This window comes from Gigantopelta aegis, chromosome 9 (genome assembly GCF_016097555.1).
Source record: "Gigantopelta aegis isolate Gae_Host chromosome 9, Gae_host_genome, whole genome shotgun sequence".
Lineage (NCBI taxonomy): Eukaryota > Metazoa > Mollusca > Gastropoda > Neomphalida > Peltospiridae > Gigantopelta > Gigantopelta aegis.
In genome coordinates, this window is record NC_054707.1 from 81,845,288 (window position 1) to 81,864,411 (window position 19,124).

The 19,124-nt window shown below is 34.9% G+C and overlaps 2 protein-coding genes across 2 annotated transcripts in view; one reads left to right on the top strand and one right to left on the bottom strand.

Moving 5' to 3' along the window:
* The window catches only part of LOC121381786 (cysteine--tRNA ligase, cytoplasmic-like), a 270,786-nt gene that overhangs the window by 236,797 nt on the left and 14,865 nt on the right, over positions 1-19,124 (bottom strand). The gene's annotated exons all lie outside the window — the stretch shown is intronic.
* Positions 37-10,482, top strand: LOC121380738. Its single transcript, XM_041509696.1, has 4 exons — positions 37-421; positions 6,954-7,127; positions 8,134-8,318; positions 8,931-10,482. The coding sequence occupies exons 1-4, from the start codon at positions 148-150 to the stop codon at positions 9,273-9,275; spliced, it is 978 nt and encodes a 325-aa protein (XP_041365630.1). The 5' UTR covers positions 37-147; the 3' UTR covers positions 9,276-10,482.

Sequence of the window (19,124 nt, forward strand, 5' to 3'; positions counted from 1 at the left end):
TATATTGCAACAAAAATCTAACAGGATGGCTGCAAATTGAAGGGTAACGGTTGGAAACGTAATACAGTGAGGCGATATCATGTGCTAAAAGTGTCACCGAGAGAAATATTGCCAATAACGATAATCAAAGAGAGTGGTGTGAGAAATATGATCCTTTATTGGCTTCACATGTCTAACATATATCAGACAAATCGTAAGAAAGAAAAAGGATGTTCAAGAAATACTGTCTCTGACAACAGATATCTTGATTTATTCACTTTTCTCTTCATTTTTCTTTCTTTTCTTTCACAGATTCCTAGTAACATGATCGGATTCAATTCCCGCAATGAGACGATAAAACTTCCACCCGCTGATGTCATCCCCCCAATCTTACTGAGCACTGAGACCAACTTCAGAGGTGTCCAAATGTACATAATAACAGGTAGGTGACAAGAGTTCGGGCCGAGCTAGGTCTAGAGTCCTGCTGATATTCGTGACTGAAGACTATATGCACAGACCATACAAAGAGATATGTGACAATTTGTATGCAATGCTGGTAACACAAAGTCAATGAGAAAAGGAAGACGGTCTTCGCTTTGATGGTTTCTCCATTAAAGATGCTTACAGTATGGTCAGGAATAAAATTTAATGTCACTCTTAAATTATTAGGACTTTATTTAATGGGAGGTGACTTGAATAATAAGTATCAAATAAAAATAAAAATAAATCATGGTTCATTTTTAATACATATTATTAAAGTATTTTCAGAAATAATACATTATATGCATTTTGTATTTTAAGTAATATAATATATTAATTTAACCAAATGTACAACAATTTTCAAAACCTTGCAAACGAAAACCCTCATATTTTTTAATAGCAAAGATAAACATGTTTTTTTTCTGAAGTTACGTGTGAAAACCAATTTCTCTGCACTTAAATCCCTTGCAAAAAAGAAAGAAAAAATGAGAACAAATGGCAGCCATATCAGTCAACAGATCTATTCTGATTATTTCCTGCAGTCCCGCAGTGAAAGAAAGTCTTTTGTCTCCTAGACAGATACCTTTTGCCTTCTGCTGGCTTCATCAAAGTGTTTAATATGAAAGACAACATGCAGTCGCTTCCATGTAAACAAGCCCAACATCAAAGATGCTGTTACAGGCTCACATTGTTCTCGTGTACTTGACAGACTTATCAACACTATGCTATACTTGTTAGACATATCAAAAACATACAATGTACTTGATAGACATGCCAACAAGGGGAGAAGTAGGTACATTTAATAACAGTGCATCGTGGGGTTTTTCCACCATTGTATGTACAGTTATGAGTCAGATATTATACTATTATGGTAAACATTAAAAAACCCAAAAAAAAACCCCAAAACAAACATATTTGCCTAGCCCAACCAACTAATAAAAATATTCCAAATTAAAAAAAAAAAAAAAAATTCCAGGTCACTATACTAGTACACACACACCATTATGTTGTCAGATCTCAAGGTGTTTAATATAACTGTAAAGAGTAAACTGGACATTGTCCTGAATGTGAACACCGAATGTGTACTTTACCAGTGTATATTGTAGATCAAGAATTAAAATTATAAAATTAATGCGAAAAATGTGAGATCATGTTATTTGCATTAACAATAGGATTCATTTATTTTTATGTTTTGCCTATGTGTCCCACATTATTAAAACAAAACAAAAAAAGATTACAATTCTAATATATTTATAATAGTCCAGTCAATCTAAGGTTAAAAAGAGCCTAATCTAGAACAAATTGCAAGTGTGTTGTTAGGAAAGTAATATTTCTAAGGGACACCACTCGCATTAAGTTCATGTCTCATTTTAGTCTTCGCACCGTCGCTCGCATTAATTTAGGGACACGTTAATTTCTGGATCTACAGTATATATATTTATACAGATATGTACTTTAATTTCTGGATCTACAGTATATATATTTATGTATATATATTTATACAGACATGTACTTTAAAAAAAAAAAAATCCCATTATTTTTTCCACTCATATAGTTCATGGAAGGAAGGAAATGCTTATTCAACGATGCACTCAACACATTTTATTTAGGGTTATATGGCATCAGACATATGGTTACGGACCACACAGATATTGAGAGAGGAAACCCGCTGTCATGGGCTACTCTTTTTCGATTAGCAGCAAGGGATCTTTTATATGCACCATCCCACAAACAGAATAGTATATACCACGGCCTTTGTTACACCAGTTGTGGAGCACTGGCTGGAACGAGAAATAGCCCAATGGGTCCACCGATGGGGATCGATCCTAGACTGACCGCGCATCAAGAGAATGCTTTACCACTGGGCTACGCCCCGCCCCGTATAGTTCATGGAAGCAACATTTCATTTTCCAAAACCCGTAACATAAGATAATTTTGAAAAAAGTATATAGGTTACTTATTAAGCTCTCATTATTATGTGAAAAAAAAAGAGAAAAGATTTAAGTTTTTTTTTTTTTATAAGACTTCCTACTTCTACTTCTCATATCATCATTAACAACTGTCAAGCATAATGTCACAACATATCTGAACAAACAAAAAAAAACATTATCCGAAGTCATAGCAACGGAAGAAAAAATAAATCATTTCCCTTTAGATTTGCGGGGAATTAAAGAAAACAAGTAGCCATTAGCAGTAATATTTGTTTCTCAGACAGACCCAGTTTCTTACACCACCTGTCACAGCGACACGCAAGTAATATTTGGTTGTTTCAAGAAACAGTCAAAAGCATTGATGACATTGTCAACATTTATCTGCAAGATTTCCCCCATCGACAAAACTGTTTGCTAAATGAGTGTTTTTGTTCTGACTTCTGATATGAATTATGGTCTGATGATGCAAACATTGTAGCTGTTAATACAATTTTTAAATCAATTATTTTCTTCTTCAGAGTGGATCAGAGCAAAACATATTTCTTTGTTGTTAATATTTTGTTGAAAATACTGGTTGTCCACACTACTATGATGGACAACAAACAATACATTTTATCGTGCAACCACCGTCTCTATTGACAGAATATGATGACGCGTAAAGCAAAGTGATATCTGTTACTAGCAGGATATGACTTTTGACGTCACTCATATAACATCACACACAGCCTACATTACAAAATCACTCATTTGACCTTTAGGTCATCGTACAATGTGGTTGAAATAACAGAAATTAAAGCTTTTTCCCCTTAATTCTTATAGTCTGCAGGATAAAGATAATAACTAATTAATGACGTTGGATACATGCTCTATCCTGTCCAGGCCAAATGAGAAATTTCGTTTGCAGATACTTGTAGAATTTCCCATTCTTACCTTCAAAGGATAAAGCAGATATCCTACATCATTAACTAGTTATTCTCTATGTAACTTTAATTATGGGATGAACCCTCCCCCCCCCCCCACTATTTGTTTAATTCCACTCCATTTTCTTATTTTATGTCATCAATGTTAAAGATATATTATTAGTTGCAAATGCCATACATTATACATACACAAGAACATTGCATTTCAATATTTCATATTTTCTCATTTATTCGTAATAAATAACAATAGATTAATCGTTCTCAGACATAATCTTTGTAAATTTAATGTGACAATATGAAGAATACTACAAGAAGGTAAAGGTAGAAAGTAAACACAAAAGTTCTTTACTGTCAAAGAATTATGCGGACAAAAGATGTCTGCAATAATTGGGACACTGGGCATTCAACTTTACTTTATAGATTTTTCAATAAAAAAAATTCTATTAGTAAACTACAAACCTGTAACACATTTGGATAAAGTTACAATTGAGTGAAACATGAGTGTGTGACTTTGAAATGGTGAAATACTCTCTAAAAATAGACTTAAAACCATAAATCCATAGCCGTTACTTTTCAGACACAAGTGCGTTTAAAAAAATATGAGAAATACATTTTGTGATATTAAAAACACCAGGATGAGAGAAAACACTGCGAATGTACGGAAATTGATAAATCTAAACCATAAAATCCAAGTAAAGTATGATTTCAGTTCAGTGTTTCAAAACTAGGGTGTGTCCCTTTAATTAGAATGTAGTTCAAGGTACAATTATTCAATCTTACAACAAAAATTAATACATTATTTTGGCCATTATGAGGTGTGGAATTTTATGTTTTTCTTAAGAATTCCCCAGAATTAAATAGAGCCCCTTTAAGTGTCAAAAACATTTTGAATGAAAGAATGTTTAACAACACCCCAGCATGAAAAATACATTGGCTATTAGGTAAGAAACTAATGTAAAATACATGACGTGATGATCAACCTCATATCAACAGAATCAGCAGAGTTGAACAGTAATCATATGCACTGACCTCACACAGGAGTAAGACATAGCCCAGCGGTAAAGTGCTAGCTTGATGCGTGGTCAGTCTGGGATCGATTCCCATCGGTGGGCCCACTGTGATATTTCCTGTTCCAGTCATTGCACCACGACTGGTATATCTGGTCATCCTGGTGATTTTAATACAGCAAAATGCATTTTTCATGTTTTCAAAAATACACGTATATCTGAGAAGTAATGGTTTTGTAGACAAGCTTTGTCTACTTTTTAAGGGTATGTGATGTCCTGTCTGTGGGATGGTGCATATAAAAAATATCTTGCTATTAATGTAAAAGTGTAGTGGATGTGATGTCAAAATTACCAAATGTTTGACATCCAATAGCCGATGCTTAATAAATCAATGTGGTCTAGTGACCCAATGTTTGACATCCAATAGCCGATGCTTAATAAATCAATGTGGTCTAGTGACCCAATGTTTGACATCCAATAGCCGATGCTTAATAAATCAATGTGGTCTAGTGACCCAATGTTTACATCCAATAGCTAATGATTAATAAATCAATGTGGTCTAGTGACCCAATGTTTGACATCCAATAGCCGATGCTTAATAAATCAATGTGGTCTAGTGACCCAATGTTTGACATCCAATAGCTAATGATTAATAAATCAATGTGGTCTAGTGACCCAATGTTTGACATCCAATAGCTGATTATTAATAAATCAATGTGGTCTAGTGACCCAATGTTTGACATCCAATAGCTGATTATTAATAAATCAATGTGGTCTAGTGACCAAATGTTTGACATCCAATAGCCGATGCTTAATAAATCAATGTGGTCTAGTGACCCAATGTTTGACATCCAATAGCCGATGCTTAATAAATCAATGTGGTCTAGTGACCCAATGTTTGACATCCAATAGCCGATGCTTAATAAATCAATGTGGTCTAGTGACCCAATGTTTGACATCCAATAGCTAATGATTAATAAATCAATGTGGTCTAGTGACCCAATGTTTGACATCCAATAGCCGATGCTTAATAAATCAATGTGGTCTAGTGACCCAATGTTTGACATCCAATAGCCGATTATTAATAAATCAATGTGGTCTAGTGACCCAATGTTTGACATCCAATAGCCGATGCTTAATAAATCAATGTGGTCTAGTGACCCAATGTTTGACATCCAATAGCTAATGATTAATAAATCAATGTGGTCTAGTGACCAAATGTTTGACATCCAATAGCCGATGCTTAATAAATCAATGTGGTCTAGTGACCCAATGTTTGACATCCAATAGCTAATGATTAATAAATCAATGTGGTCTAGTGACCCAATGTTTGACATCCAATAGCCGATGCTTAATAAATCAATGTGGTCTAGTGACCCAATGTTTGACATCCAATAGCCGATGATTAATAAATCAATGTGGTCTAGTGACCCAATGTTTGACATCCAATAGCTGATTATTAATAAATCAATGTGGTCTAGTGACCCAATGTTTGACATCCAATAGCTGATTATTAATAAATCAATGTGGTCTAGTGACCCAATGTTTGACATCCAATAGCTGATTATTAATAAATCAATGTGGTCTAGTGACCCAATGTTTGACATCCAATAGCTGATTATTAATAAATCAATGTGGTCTAGTGACCCAATGTTTGACATCCAATAGCTGATTATTAATAAATCAATTTGGTCTAGTGACCAAATGTTTGACATCCAATAGCCGATGCTTAATAAATCAATGTGGTCTAGTGACCCAATGTTTGACATCCAATAGCCGATGCTTAATAAATCAATGTGGTCTAGTGACCCAATGTTTGACATCCAATAGCCGATGCTTAATAAATCAATGTGGTCTAGTGGTGTCATTAAACAAAAAACACAATTTAACTTTTTGCTACCACACAGGTTACTCCTTTTAAATTAGTATAAAGAGATCTTCTCATGCATTAAGCTAACAAGCACTTCAGTGTACAGGGAATATGTATATTATGGCCTCAGTCCAGAGATGCAGAACACAAGAAAATTATAACCGTACAAAGAAAATCAATGCATTAAAAAGACAAATGACGACATTTACGATAAGATATTGGTTAACTATATTAGGAGCTGTATTTATATTACAAGACTATTATTAGCTGCAAACCTCACAGCCATTAGAAAATTAGTTCAGTGTGTCAGAATCTTTTGGTTTTTCCACTATACAAACGTGCTTTTAAAGTAACAGACCTTAGTTTTTAAACACTATGTAGTGTATTTTTCACCATTAGAGCCATTTTTAACAACTCAAATCAAACATTACTTACATTTTACCATTTAGATTATCCATTTCCATACATCCAAAATGTTTGTGGTCATCCTGGTATTTTTAATACAGCGAATTTTTTTTCCGTATTTTCAAAAATGTACGTACATCTGAGAAGTAAGGGTTTTGTAGATGAGCTCTGTCTACTTTTTAAGGGTGTTTCCCCATTTCAACGTGAACAGACTCTTGTTTCACTCTGTTGTAACTTTATACGATGTGTGTGTGTTTCAGGATTGCAGATTAACAAAACTTAATGTCCATTTTCACAGGATGAAACGAGAGGAAAAAATCCTGTATAAAGCAATCATTCTTTTTTTGTATTATTGTTGTAGCATATTTCAAGCACCCGAGTCTGATCTGCAGTCCGTACGCATATAACGTGCACCCAGGGAAAGGCCTCTTCATACAGATGGGGTACAACGTGGAGAAACAGTACGAGAGAATCCCTCTCGAGTCAAGGCGGCTGTCCTCCCAGTGGAAACAGGGCAGCTGTATACCAAAAATGGGTAAGAAAATTCATCTCATCATTTTTTTTTTTATTGAAACATATTTTATTGCATAAACAACAAATGGACTGGGCACAAGTTTGCCAACTTACTAGACCCTCTAGTATTGCAGCAACCAGTTACATTGTACACAGGTCATACAGTAATGTTACTGTTCATTTATGATTGTATATTTGTTAAAGGCACTAACCCTAGTTTCTGAGGTGTGGATGTTTTATATTTTGCTCAAGAATTCCCCAGAAGCTGTATACCAAAAATGTGTAAAAGTTTCATCTGACGATTCTAGTATCATAGCAACCAGTTACATTGTACACAGGTCATACAGTAATGTTACTGTTCATTTATGATTGTATATTTATTAAAGGCACTAACCCTAGTTTCTGAGGTGTGGATGTTTTATATTTTGCTCAAGAATTCCCCAGAAGCTGTATACCAAAAATGTGTAAAAGTTTCATCTGACGATTCTAGTATCATAGCAACCAGTTACATTGTACACAGGTCATACAGTAATGTTACTGTTCATTTATGATTGTATATTTATTAAAGGCACTAATACCTAGTTTCGGTGGTGTGTATTTTTATGCTTTGCTCAAGAATTCCCCAGGAATTAAATATCTTGCCTACAACCATAAACTGATTCGGTGAGAAAAGAAATAGACTAACATTTTACGTTGATACAAAGAAATCACAATAATCACAATAATCATAAGATCAGTGCCTATAATAAATATGTATTTACAATGAAAATGATAAACTCATTTAGTGAGAAAAGAAATAAACTGTAACATTTAAACTGATAAAAAAAAGTCATAATAATTCACATCAGTGCCAATAATATACAATAATATAATAAAGTTACTTTTGTGATCCTGTTATTAAAATCAGGATTGCAGTAAAACCTCTAAGATTATTCCAACTATGAAAGGGTTTGATGAAGTCTGGGATAAGACAATCATATAATACCGCCATTTTACTTTTGTGACCAATACTATTTTCTACACTGCAGGTCTTCACTACTTTAAAAACCTGACTCCAAGACAACCATGCGAGAAGCTGTACCCTGTATTCCTCATGTACAACTCACAAGGACAACTGGGTGCATTTGGGTGGCTCTTCCAAGGAACGCCCCCTACTTATAAGTACAACAATGACGAACTCAAGTGGTTCAAACTCAGCCCTCCCTACTATCCTGTAAGTGTTTTCATTAAATGCATAAACTGAGAAACATACATGAAGATAGATTTGGATTTTACTTCCAATATATATTTATATTACTGAGTTTTAAGCATGCTGGTAATATAATTTAACAATCTGCATATAGATTTAAATGAATTGGGTTTGGCATTATAAATCGCTCACTTTCCAAGATGATTTTTGTAGACTGGATTGATGGTTTTATCAGTTTTCTTTTTCAAAATTTAAAACATTTATAAATTCAGTGCAGCCCCAAAGTAGATAAACTGTTAATATAATGCTAGAAATTAATACTAATGATTTATACCTTCAATTTTTATATAACAGTATGTCTGTAACTCTGTATGTATACCGGGCAAAAAAAGAAGAAAAAAAAAGACTACTGTCATATTTCATTTATAAGCTTATGCTATAATTTCATGTAAATAATGTTTACTGCCAAGATTTTTTATGTACTTGTAAATGTTTGGTACAAGAATGCCCCCAAAAGGATTTTTCCAATAATATTTTGTTTATACTACATGTGTACTAATACTAGCAGGTGTGATGCATGTAGGTATTCCTCTGAAGGCGTTCTCAATAAAAGAACATTTAACCCTCTCCTTTCAGTTCACATTCCAGACGAAGCAGCTGCCAGCTTGCATGTTCAACCCGGAGTTTCGCGTTTTCGGACTTCACATCTGGTTACGGAATGCCGACAACATGCTCTGCCCCGTGCCCACCAGACCCCCGAAACTGACGCGACCCCAACCCCCAACACGGCCGGTCATCAGAACCACGCAGTCACCCGACAACAACAACATCATAGTGATCGAGGACAATTCCTCGTCAAACAAGAGACTTTCTACAGACGTAGTTTTACTTTTAATGACAGTGTGTGTGGTTTTATCAATGCAGTCCGATTTGAACGTTTTACATCTGACAACAACAGACTCTGTCTCAGGATTATCCTAGGATAAAATGAAAAGATGTTTTCAAGTATCACATACATATTAAAAACAAACAAATTATATATTTATGATGATTATCATTTGTTGATCCATTTGTGATATCAGTGTTTGCTCTAATGGTGCTGTCATACAGTGTGAGTTTCAAGCACCAGCTTCATCACCAAGAACAACCAGCTTGTTTTCTTTTGGAAGTTAAAAGTGAAACTATAACATGATGAATGCATTTGACAGGGATGGAGGAAATGTTCTGAGATATCTGGAACTCTTTGCCAAATCTTTGAAAATTATTGTGAACTGTTTTCAAAGAACAAGCATAGAAACAGGTTTAGGTTTGTACTAAAATCTGGAAATTTGTGAAGGTTTTTCATATCTGATCATATATATCTAAGCATGATTTATTTTACAGAAACATTTTCCAAACATTTTACTGAAACATTTTCCAACAGTGTATTTTTTTGTGTGGTATGGTACAGCATTATAGGGTGATAGATGATACATTTGTATATCCAGTAGAAATATTTTTGCAGTTTTTGTGATGAGTTTTTAGCGTGCTTTACAGCCTATTAAAGTGTTATTAATTCATTAAATTTGAATGACAAAACTGTATTTCTTGATCAAAATTGTATCTCTGCACAAGGCAGAGTGGAAAATATATGCAAAAGCTATCTTTTCTTTAATAATATAGCTGTCTTTTCTTTCTTGAATTTTATTTTATTTTAAAAAAAATTCCATAAATGCTTCTTAACTACAGAATGTTGTAAATTACTAGCTTCTCACAGTTCTAGCAGCTTAAAATGGTCGACTTAAGTAAAATATATTGGAACATTTTAATTGTTTCATACTAATTTTCGAATGTATCTTACCCAATGACAGTTTGAATATCAGAAGTACACGTGTAACTGGCATCAGAGTCCAGTTTGATGACTATGTTTAGTCGAAGTTTTAATTCAGTATTGGATGGTTATTTCTTATTGTATGTTACTCTGTATGACAGCACCTTTAAGGGTTTGCCTTAACACAATCTTGTTTATGTCAGCTATATAGAATCTCTTGTCCTTTTCAAAAAGTTAATAATTTAATAATAATTTAAATATGACAGAACAAAATGCTGATCTATCCTTTTCAAAATTTTAATTATAAATAATTATAAAAATATGACAAAACTTAAAATGATACCATATGTACTTGATCATCTTCTAATAAAAACAAAATAAAACAAAAATTGTAATAAAATCTTGAACATCTATTTTACAAAATAATATAGAATACAAATGAAGTGTGCATATATATATACTACATGTACTTAAAAAATGTACTTAAAAAATAATAATAATAAAAACATAAAATTGATATATATATAACATAATGATAAAATGCTACTTTAATAATGATAATAAAACACTGAATAAGGACAAGGATGTCTATATCACTGACCGTATTGTCCAATATATTACATGTATATGTAACATGCAAGCTTTAACACTGACAGCCAACAGAGTTGGTGCACATTTCTCTTGTTGGTTTGTACCATGTAAATAATTTGTATTATACACTCACGGGGGAATACGCTCCCTTTATTACATATCACAACAAGTGCTAACAATTAATTTTACCTCCCTGTAGTAATAAATAAAAATTCAACTACATTTACAAATATTTGTTAATATGCTAATAGTTTTTTTATTTTATACACACATGTAGTAGTGTTTGTATAACATGTAGCTCAACTTCCAACAAGAGGATTTGAACCATTAACCCACTGTGTGTGAGTCCATCATTTTACTAACTGAGCTGATAGGTAAATTGGCACTAGCTACTGCTAGCAGAAATGCTATACAAACACTATTACACGTTTTACCTTTAAGGCTGATTACTGAACTGTCCATGGATATTAATTAATTACTACTTGGTAATTTTTCTTTTTCTCATTTATACAATAATAAATTTGAACAATTAAATTCATGGATGTGAAACCCATTTAAATTAAATTAAATGATCTTTGAAAAGTTGAAATCTATAACATAATTCTTCAGCATTTCAGATTAAATTCAATCTACTTTGTCAAAAAATATTTTAAGCCAAAAAGCAAAGAAAATCCACACCTCTTTCTACTACATTGTTAGTACATGTAATTATAGTTCTAATATTGTTGCATTTAATTAATATTTTTCTCTTTAATTACGAATATGTGACAGTCTTTGAGAAAACCATGCCAAGTAGAACTAAAATCTTTAATTTTACCAAAATATTACAAATATTTTACAAGTGTATCATGTTGTAAAGATACAGGCCAAAGGATTTTGTTATGCCTTCAGTAATAAAAGTAATAATATTATTTTCACTTTTGTGTTAGTGATAGTGGGTCACTAATTATAGATTACAACTACAATACAAAAATGTTTCACATCTTTCAGAATATTCATAGTTCTTATATCTTTTGCAACAAGAAAATACAGATATTGATCCTAATTTACAAAGCCCATTTTTTCACTTAGACATGTGTAACTACATACATTTACAATGCTTAAACACCTGTTTATGTCTTACATGCGTTTAACTACATACATTTATAATGCTTAAACACCTGTTTATGTCTTACATGCGTTTAACTATACATTTATAATGCTTAAACACCTGTTTATGTCTTACATGCGTTTAACTACATACATTTATAATGCTTAAACACCTGTTTATGTCTTACATGCGTTTAACTACATACATTTATAATGCTTAAACACATGCGTTTAAGACAAACAGATGTCGTAAATTCAGCCCACTGGGTGTTTTTTATTATTTACTTAAGTTTAAAAAATGGACTATTTATTGTGTTAATTATTTAAAATGACATTATGCATAACCTCCTACTGGCCGCTTTACCCATGTTTTCCCACAGACTGTCACGTATTTCAATGTAGAGTTGATGACTGTAATCACGTGTATACACATATTCATTTGTCGGATGCCTTTTTTGCCTCAAAATGTGCCACACAATGTATAAATATTTTATATCACTATTACGTGTGTTGTGGATGATGTAATGCACGTGTGAATGATATTGATGTGAATGAAATACGAGTGAATGGAAACGGGAGAGTTTGAAGCAGCATCATCTAAATGGCTATTTATATGTGAAACTAGCACTGATAACGGTGACTATCCTGTACATAGGTCTGTACATATGACAATGTAAATACACCAGTTTGTGTATACTGTATATATATACTTATAAATGTACCATTGTTTGTCTGGAGAAGAACCTTTGAAAGCTGAATATCTACACATGTATACTAGTGGAAAAAAGTAACTGTGTATGGTTATCATGTTGATAAAAACATAATTTCAAGACATAAAACGATAAAATGATCATATAGCATTATTTATTAGGCAATTAAGCAAAACGTCAATTCATTTAAAATGTCACAGCATCCGTCATTTCATCGGTATTGGGGATGAAAGACATGGGGGGTAAAAAAACAGTTCACAAAGTTAATAGCGCGTATGGCCACCATTTGCGTCGATGCAGGCCAGGCACCGTCGCCTCACAGAGCCTACCAAATTGTTGAAGAATGCCTGGGGAATGCCGTTCCAGATCTGTACTAACGTCTGACCAAGCGCTCTCAACGTCAGCGGCTGGTTAGGCAGTGCACGTACACGACGTTGCATCTCATCCCAGACGTGCTCGATTGGTGCAAGATCGGATGAGACCGCAGGCCACTGCAACACATCGATGTTCTGCTGTGCTAGAAAATCCATTACCACCCGGGCGACGTGAGGTCTAGCATTGTCATGCTGAAGCGTGATGTGACGTTGCTGTCCTTGCACAAATGGGATGACGTGAGCCTGAATAATGTCATCACGGTAGCGTACAGCGTTCAAATTGCCATCGATGACCACAAGAGGTGTTCATCCAGTTGACGTGATGCCACCCCAAACCATGACACTGCCTCTGCCAAATGCACATCGCTCCACAACACAGGCGTCACTAAAACGTTCTCCAACACGACGATACACTCTTGAACGGCCGTCACTGCTGTCCAAGTGAAACCTGGACTCGTCCGTAAACAGTATGCCCGCCCAGTCACGGCGATTAAAGTGCAAGTGTCTTCTACACCAAGCCAAACGTGCTACACGATGACGTCTTAGCAAAACTGAACGGACAGCCGGGCGTTGCGGACGGATACCATGTTCACGTAATCGATTCCGTACAGTTCTGGGATTAATGGCACGCAATCCAGGAATGGTCCGCGCTGTCAGACTTGCCGTGTTTGGAATCGATTCCTGAGGTGCACGAGTCTGATGTGGTTGTCCTGCTGTCGTGACGTCACACGTGGACGGCCTGCACGTTGTTGGTCTCTGACATTACCAACATGTTGATAACGTCTCCACAAAGCCTCAATACTGTTTATGTGTACACCAAATTGCGTAGCGACAGCGCTATGGCGCATACCAGCCTGGATCATGCCAATTGCGCGAAGGCGGTCATTTTCGTTTAGCCTGGGCATTGCTCTGCTACAATTTTCAACAGAAATAACCTGCTTTTCTGTACCCCCGGTTGGCATGCAATGACCCGACAGTTGAAAAGTCGACAAAAACTTGAAAAGTAACATGTTGGGAGAAAAAAATGGGAAAAACATGTTCATGTCCCAGAAGCAAAACTGCACATGCAAATACGGCATTGACCCAGCTATTGTGTGGCGGTGCGTTCACTGGTAACATGTACAAAACATCAGGCTAAAATATTGAGCGGTTTTATTTTCATCCGATTTTTTAGGTTACACAGTTACTTTTTTCCACTAGTATACAATACATGACACCTTGTAGTAAAATTATTGGTTAATAAATCACCACCATTTTTTTTCATCAATTTGCTTAAAATTTCAGAAATGATATGAAATCTGTTTATTACTTTTTATTACTATTGTATTTGAACAAAAAAGTGTTGTTCCTGAATTTAAATATGTGTAAAACTGTTGCATAATTGTACACGATACAAAATAAAGCTATGTGAATTGGCAGGATATCAAAATTCATTTTTATTCACTTGACAGATTTATACTGAATCAGATGCAAATGGAAAAGAAGACCCATTGCTGTCATACAGTGAAACCCCTTTAAACTGGACACTCATATGGCCAAGTAAAAAGTCCTGTTTTAGGGAGCTTTCCGTCTCCTGAGGTTTTAATTCTTTATTATTATGTTTTTTCTTTTAAAAAGTGACAAAACTGTTAATTACAAGACCAGTTAAAAATAAGATGGTGCATTTATGGCAATCAATACAATGGTGTTTCACAGGATGGCCTGACATTCTTAAAACTGACATGTAAACCAAGCTGCTAATTGATTCATTGTTACTTGTCACCAAAAACATCAACTACGTTTACCTGTTACAATGACTACACACAACTTAGCTGAGTAATCAGCTTTGGTGATATTCAAAACAATTAATGGAACCATAATGATTGATACTGTGATACTGGCCTCGGTGGCGCAGTGGATAAGCCATCGGACTACAGGCTGGTAGGTACAGTGTTCGTAGCCCAGTACCTGCTCCAACCCAGAGTGAGTTCTTAAGGGCTTAATGGGTAGGTGTAAGGCCACTGCACCCTCTTCTCTCTCACTGACAACTAACCAACTAACAACTAACCCACTGTCCTAGACAGACAGCCCAGATAGCTGAGGTGTGTGCCCAGGACAGTGTGCTTGAAATTTAATTGAATATAAGCACGAAAATAAGTTAAAATGAAATGAGTCCAATTTTGATGGGTTTCACTATATGTTTCACCCTTTAATTTTGTTTATGTAGACATTACTATTATTTCCACATCATTTTAAAAAGATTTGTTTGTCATTTATTTATCTTTCTTTGGAAAATTACCTTATTTTGGGGGTATATATGTAAATATAAGTAGATTAATCCACAAATTAGTTAATTTGAGATGTAAATTGTATTATTACTTGTTCTAACTATTAAATAGTTGAGACAAACCCTTTATTTCATCACATCTTTTAAAGCTCGAACATCAAGTATATATTTTATTTTAGCATTAACTTTTGTTAGTATTCCTGCCACCCTCCCAATTAATGCCATTCTTCAATTATTTTTACTAGGGATAAGATCCACTTTACAATGTACAATGAACATTTAGGTCACATTCAAATGCAGTTTTAGTGAAATTAACATCATGACACAGCGCACCATGAGATACATGAATTGTACTCAAAAACGTTTCTCAACTTGTTTCTACATTATATTACCACACCTTTTCAGATAATCTTTTCTTTCATTAACATACATGATGTTGACAGTAGTTACAAAGTAATCAATTTGTAGCCATTAAGGATGAAAAATGGCAATAGGCTGTGTTGTTTTGTCTGTAAAATGGCGATGGGTTGGGTGGGTTTTTGTTCTCTCCTCTTTCTCTCCGTCTGTTTTTCTATCTCTGTCTCTCTATGTCTATCTTTGTCTCTATCTCTGTCTGTCTCTCTGTCTCTCTTTCTCTCTTACTCTTTCTCTGTGTGTGTCTGTCTGTCTGTCTGTCTGTCTCTCTCTCTCTCTCTCTCTCTCTCTCTCTCTCTCTCTCTCTCTCTCTCTCTCTCTCTCTCTCTCTCTCTCTCTCTCTCTCTCTCTCATCTACAATATATACTACGATGATTTAAGTATTAAATATTTGAGACATACAAATTGATTATTTCATCATTCTACTGCACTTGGTTTTTGTTTTCTTTTAAAACTATCACAACTCATGCTGAATTTTTGTAAATATATTTACAGTACATACTCATGAATAAAAAATGTTTGCAATGTCTATAACATTTGTTTTTTGTTTGTTTTTTAATATAACTATGAATGTTGTACATTTAATTTTAAAGAAAACAGAATACATTTTTTCTTATTTCTTATTTTTATTGGTTATTTTTCAACATTTGTGATCAGGTTAAGGACTTATTAATACTGGATGTGGTGTGTGCATGCAGTGAGACTACATAAATTAATGTAAACGGTTTCCAACAAGAGCATTCACGCTGGATATGTGAAATGCATAACGTATGTGGCCAGCCGCTGTGAAATAACCGTAAAAAGTAAATTCACCTTAAGATTCCTGATCACCTTAAGATTCTTGATCACCTTAAGATTCCCATTTACCTTAAGATTCTTGATCACCTTAAGATTCCCAATTACCATAAGATTCCTGATCATCTTAAGATTCTTGATCACCTTAAGATTCCCATTTACAATAAGATTCCTATGCACCGTAAGATTCCTAATCACCGTAAGATTCCTAATCACCATAAGATTCCTGATCACCTTAAGATTCTTGACCACCATAAGATTCCTGATCACCATAAGATTTCTGATCACCTTAAGATTCCTGACCACTATAAGATTCCTGATCACCATAAGATTCCTGATCACCGTAAGATTCCTGATCACCTTACGATTTCTGATCACCTTAAGATTTATAATCACTAAGATTCCTGACCACCATAAGATTCCTAATCACCTTAAGATTCCTGATCACCTTAAGATTCATAATCACTGTAAGATTCTTGATCACATTAAGATTCCTGATCACCGTAACACCTTAAGATTCCTAATTACCATAAGATTTCTAACCACCATAAGATTCCTGATCACCAAAAGATTCCTGATCACCTTAAGATTCCCAATCACCATAAGATTCCCGATCACCTTAAGATTCCCGATCACCTTAAGATTCCTATTCACCTTAGATTTCTGATCACCTTAGATTTCTGATCACCATAAGATTCCTCATCACCATAAGATTCCTCATCACCATAAGATTCCCAATCACCTTAAGATTCCCAATCACCTTAAGATTCCCGATCACCTTAAGATTCCTATTCACCTTAGATTTCTGATCACCATAAGATTCCTCATCACCATAAGATTCCTCATCACCATAAGATTCCTATTCACCATTAAGATTCCTGATCACCTTAAGATTCCTGATCACCATAAGATTCCTGATCACCATAAGATTCCTAATTACCTTAATATTTATTATCACCGTAAGATTTATTATCATCTTAAGATTCCTGCCCACTCTGTGGTTCAGTGATATTCAATTATAATACACAGAGTAATTTTATAATAATGGAGGTATATGTAGCTTAACAATTTAATAAATGGAAAAGTGCATATAAAAGATCCCTTGCTGCTAATGGAAAAAAATGTAGTGGGTTTCCTCTCTAAGACTATACATCACAAATTACCAAATGTTTGACATCCAATAGCTGATCATTAATATATCAATGTGCTCTAGTTGTGTTATTAAAAAAAAAAAACTTTAACAAAAATAATAACAGTTCTGAATTGGAAATGAGGTAAAATATTGACTACATGTACATGTATTATTAAAACCAAGCACACAGAAATCTATCAAGTGTATTCCAGTGGGGTATGGTTCGGTGGTAAGAGTGCTTGCTCAAATGTGTAGGATCACAATGTTGATTGCCCTTAATGGACATTTGATTTTTTTTCCATCCTAATCACATGTCTGTCCTGTTTATGGGAAGGTGTATTCATTTTATTTCAATTTCAATTTATTTTTGTGCTTATATCCAATTATGGTTCAAGCATGCTGTCCTGGGCATATACCTCAGTTATCTGGGATGTCTGTCCAGGACAGTGGGTTAGTTGTTAGTGGTTAGTAAGAGAGAAGAAGATGTAGTGGTCATACACCTACCCACTGAGTCGTTAAAACTCGCTCTGGGTGGGAGCCAGTACCGGGCTGCGAACCCTGTACATACCAGTCTTATGTCCGATGGCTTGACCACGACCCCACTGAGGCCATTGGGAAGGTATAAAAGATCCCTTGCTGCCTTTTGGAAAGAATAGCCTGTGTGGTGACAGTAGGTTTCCTATCTTTGTACCAAGTGTTTTAATAAACATATGTTAGACACCAAAAACATGTAGCTATAGTTTTTAAAAAGTGCTACAATGTATAAGGTGCTGCTGTTAAACAAATATTCCTTTCTTCCCCCCATTTTCCTTTTGGTATTGTGCTGTTTCTATTGCCACTTTTATTACCATAGCAACCACATAACACACGAAAACCTATGAATTAACTCCGGTTTACACTGAGTGATTTGTAATAATATCTCTAATGTTGGCACCACCAAAATGACCAGGATTGTGCCATAAACCCTGACGATGCGCCATCTCTCGGGAACGCTCCCTCGATGGCCATATACTTGAAACCTGTGTGATAAATACTTTCTAATCCGAAAATATGACTTTTTATGAGCCAAAATCAGGTTTTATCTGTGTGCAGCTTCTTTGAAATTCCCGATCACGACAGATCAAAGCGGGGAACAATGTGAATTATTGAACGCGGTTCTAATGACAAACCCAGCAAGATGAGATCTACAGTGTATACCCGGGTATACCCAGCCAAACGCGTATTGATTAGGAATGTGATGAAACGGCCAGTAATGAACTCACTGGCTGTGTAGAAAAGCACTGAACACTCAGGTAGGAGCTGTTCCACATTCATTACATGGGGGGAGGAGCTGTTCCACATTCATTACATGGGGGAGGAGCTGTTCCACATTCATTACTTGGGGTAGGAGCTGTTCCACATTCATTATATGGGGGAGGAGCTGTTCCACATTCATTACATGGGGGAGGAGCTGTTCCACATTCATTACATGGGAGAGGAGCTGTTCCACATTCATTATATGGGGAGGAGCTGTTCCACATTCATTACATGGGGAGGAGCTGTTCCACATTCATTACATGGGGGAGGAGCTGTTCCACATTCATTACATGGGGAGAAGAGATGTTCCACATTCATTACATGGGGGAGGAGCTGTTCCACATTCATTACAT

Excerpts from the sequence above, each read along its gene's own strand:
- LOC121380738 (XM_041509696.1), top strand. The coding sequence starts at position 148 with ATGATCCTTTATTGGCTTCACATGTCTAACATATATCAGACAAATCGT. Across the intron at positions 422-6,953 it reads CCAAATGTACATAATAACAG|CATATTTCAAGCACCCGAGT; the intron begins GTAGGTGACAAG and ends TTATTGTTGTAG. Across the intron at positions 8,319-8,930 it reads TCAGCCCTCCCTACTATCCT|TTCACATTCCAGACGAAGCA; the intron begins GTAAGTGTTTTC and ends CTCTCCTTTCAG.